Raw genomic sequence first — 2,476 nt, 5'->3', positions numbered from 1 at the left:
CACTGCACCAGGTTGGGGCAAACACATGGGGAGGTGGGAAATGCTGCCTGGGCTCCTTCCTGTGAGCGGGTCCCATTTACCCAGCCTGGCCCCTCGCTCACACAGCCCTGGGGCTGGGCTCTCACCCACCTTCCCCTGACCCAGCTACCAAATCCCCTCCCCCAGCTCCCCCCGACAGGCTGAGGCTGCAGCGCAGAGCGGCCCGTACAGCAGGGCGGCAGCGCTCTCACCCTGCCCCCGCGCTGCCCCCTGTGGCCATTTCACTCCCCGCCATGGGCAGAGACTCCCCCAGGGCAGGAAATGCCGGGACCTTCCCCTCGCTCACTGGCCCCGTCGCACTTGCTGGGCTCCTCCCGCTCCCCCACCCCAGTCATTTCTGTCAGGGGATCTTCCTCCTTGGGGTCTCTTCCCTCCCCCCTCATTACATGCCCCCAGAGTCTTCCTCATTTCAGATGGGCTCTTCCCTTCCTGCTGCTGGAGCCCCCTCCCCAACCCCATCCCCACCTTCAGCATCCACCCCTGATGCTGCACCCACTCAATTCACACCCCGTACCTGTCCCCCAGCCCAGCAGCCAGCTTCTCCCACTCCCTTCTCTGTCCTTCTCCCCTTCCCCATGTGACAGGCCTGGTGCTGGGAACTGAGGGGCGGGTGGCGGGGGGCCAGCAGGTGATGCCCTTTAGACCCTTCCTTGGGCACAGGCCTGGGGGCTGCTCAGCGCTGGGAGGGGACAGTCTCTGCCGCGGGTGTCCCTGTGAGGGACAGAGATTCCCTCTGGCCTGGGCTGGGACCGGACAGATGATCAGGGGAGCTGCATTTTTGCCCCCATCTTTGACACCAGGACAAAAATAAGGGTGAAGTGTCCCGGAGAAGGTGTCAGAGAAAGTGAAGAGCTGGGATCTGTCAGTCACATTGTAAAATGAGACTTCGCCCGCCTCATAGTCCAGGAAAATCCCCACTCGGCTGGGCCTGACACTCAGGGAGAGGGGGGTCGAGAGGGAGGTGAGGGCCTTGTATTCCCCATCCCTCAGCCACACGGCCCAGTATCCATTCCCAGGTGTGTATGTGACCGTCCCCTTCCTGCTCACAGATTCCCTACAAACCCCCAGAGTCCAGCTAGTCTTGTCTCCCACCTCCACCTCCCAGTAACGCCTCCCGCCCGGGAACCCCTCAGTGCCCAGCACACAGACACAAGGATCAAATCTCTCAGGATTGTGGGGCAGATCCTGGCGTGTGTCTCCGTGTCTCATACGTTTCCGATCCTCAGACAGGACGAGTTCGGGATTTGCCGTGTCTGGATCCAGAGTCACGTCCACTGGGGAGAGAGTCACAGAGTCAGGGCCAGGGCAGGGGCTGGTCAGGGGGATCAAAGGGAAATGAACCTGCGTCCCCATTAATCGCTGGGGGGGGGGTTGTTGCCCGTTAAGGGGAGTCAGGGCCCCTCTGCCCATGGGAGCGAACTTGAGGGGAAAGAGAGCAGAAGCGGGGGTGGGGTGGGGTGGGAAGGTATCAGCGGGGGCAGGGCAGGGGAAGGGACAGGCTGATGCTGGGAGAGGCAGAGGAGGGGTAGAGGGAGGGGCAGGCACAAGGTCAGTGGGGGGAAGGGAAGGAGCAGGCACCAGGAGGACAGAGGGGGGTGTAGGGAGGGGCAGGTTCCAGGGGGCAGAGGGGTGTGATGGGAGGGGCGGGTGTCAGGGGGGCTAAAGGGGAAGAGGAGCCCCAGGGAGGCAGAGGGACAGTGAAAGGGGGGGCTGGCTCTAGAGGACTACAGGGGAGCGGGAGAAGGGGCAGCCCCCAGTGGCAGAAGGATCATGAGGGAGGGCACCAGGTGGGCCAAGGATGGGGCGGGGGAAGGTGTAGGTGACAAGGGAACAAGGGGGCTGAGGAGTGGGGCAGGCGCCACAGAGGCATGGGGGCGTGAGGGGTGTGGTGGGCACTAACAGGGAGATGGGGGAGGGAAGGGGCAGGGTGGAAGAGGGGATCAGGGGAAGGACATGTGGGGTAAGAGGAGGAATGACAGACATAGGAGCTGAGGTGGAAGGAGAGGGTGGATGACACGGGGTGGAGGAGTGAAGTGATGGGTGGCTCCAGGGTGCAGAGAGTGGTTGGGGGGAGAGGGAGGTGCCAGGATGTCTGGGGGGTGGGGAGTGCTGAAGAGGGGAAACTGAGGCAGGGAGCTTGCAGGCCACCCTGAGGCAGCTGAGGGGGTGCCCCAGGCGCCCCCCCCCCCAATGACAATTCTGCAAAACTGGCACCATGTAACAGAGCTGCTGCCCCTCCCACCACGGTCAGAGCCTCGCTCTCTCCAGTCTGGCTGTGTGGGCCCCTCACCGCGGTGTCTGACCCCAGCAGAACTGGCGCCAGAGCGAGAACCTAAGCCTCTCCCTCCCCACTGACCTCAGGCTGCCCTTCCCTGCCCTGCGCCTGGGGGTACGGAGCCCCCTGCTGGCTGGATGTTGAACTGGGGGTGACCCAGGG

At 63.8% G+C, this 2,476-nt stretch overlaps 1 protein-coding gene across 1 annotated transcript; it reads right to left on the bottom strand.

Annotated features, from left to right (window-relative positions):
* Nucleotides 1-553: 553 nt before the first annotated feature.
* On the bottom strand, nucleotides 554-1,392 carry LOC137158398 (E3 ubiquitin-protein ligase TRIM39-like; the record flags this gene model as incomplete). The annotated part of the gene is made up of 1 exon (XM_067556150.1): nucleotides 554-1,392. A coding segment is annotated over exon 1 (839 nt), but the record flags the coding sequence as incomplete, so codon positions are not given.
* Nucleotides 1,393-2,476: the final 1,084 nt, after the last annotated feature.

The sequence above is a fragment of the Emydura macquarii genome, unplaced genomic scaffold (genome assembly GCF_026122565.2).
Source record: "Emydura macquarii macquarii isolate MOO-44397 ecotype Brisbane River unplaced genomic scaffold, CSIRO-AGI_Emac_v2 contig_1657, whole genome shotgun sequence".
In the NCBI taxonomy this organism is placed as follows: Eukaryota; Metazoa; Chordata; order Testudines; family Chelidae; genus Emydura; species Emydura macquarii.
The sequence above is the reverse complement of the archived record's forward strand: the minus strand, read 5'-3'. Positions and strand labels throughout refer to the sequence as shown.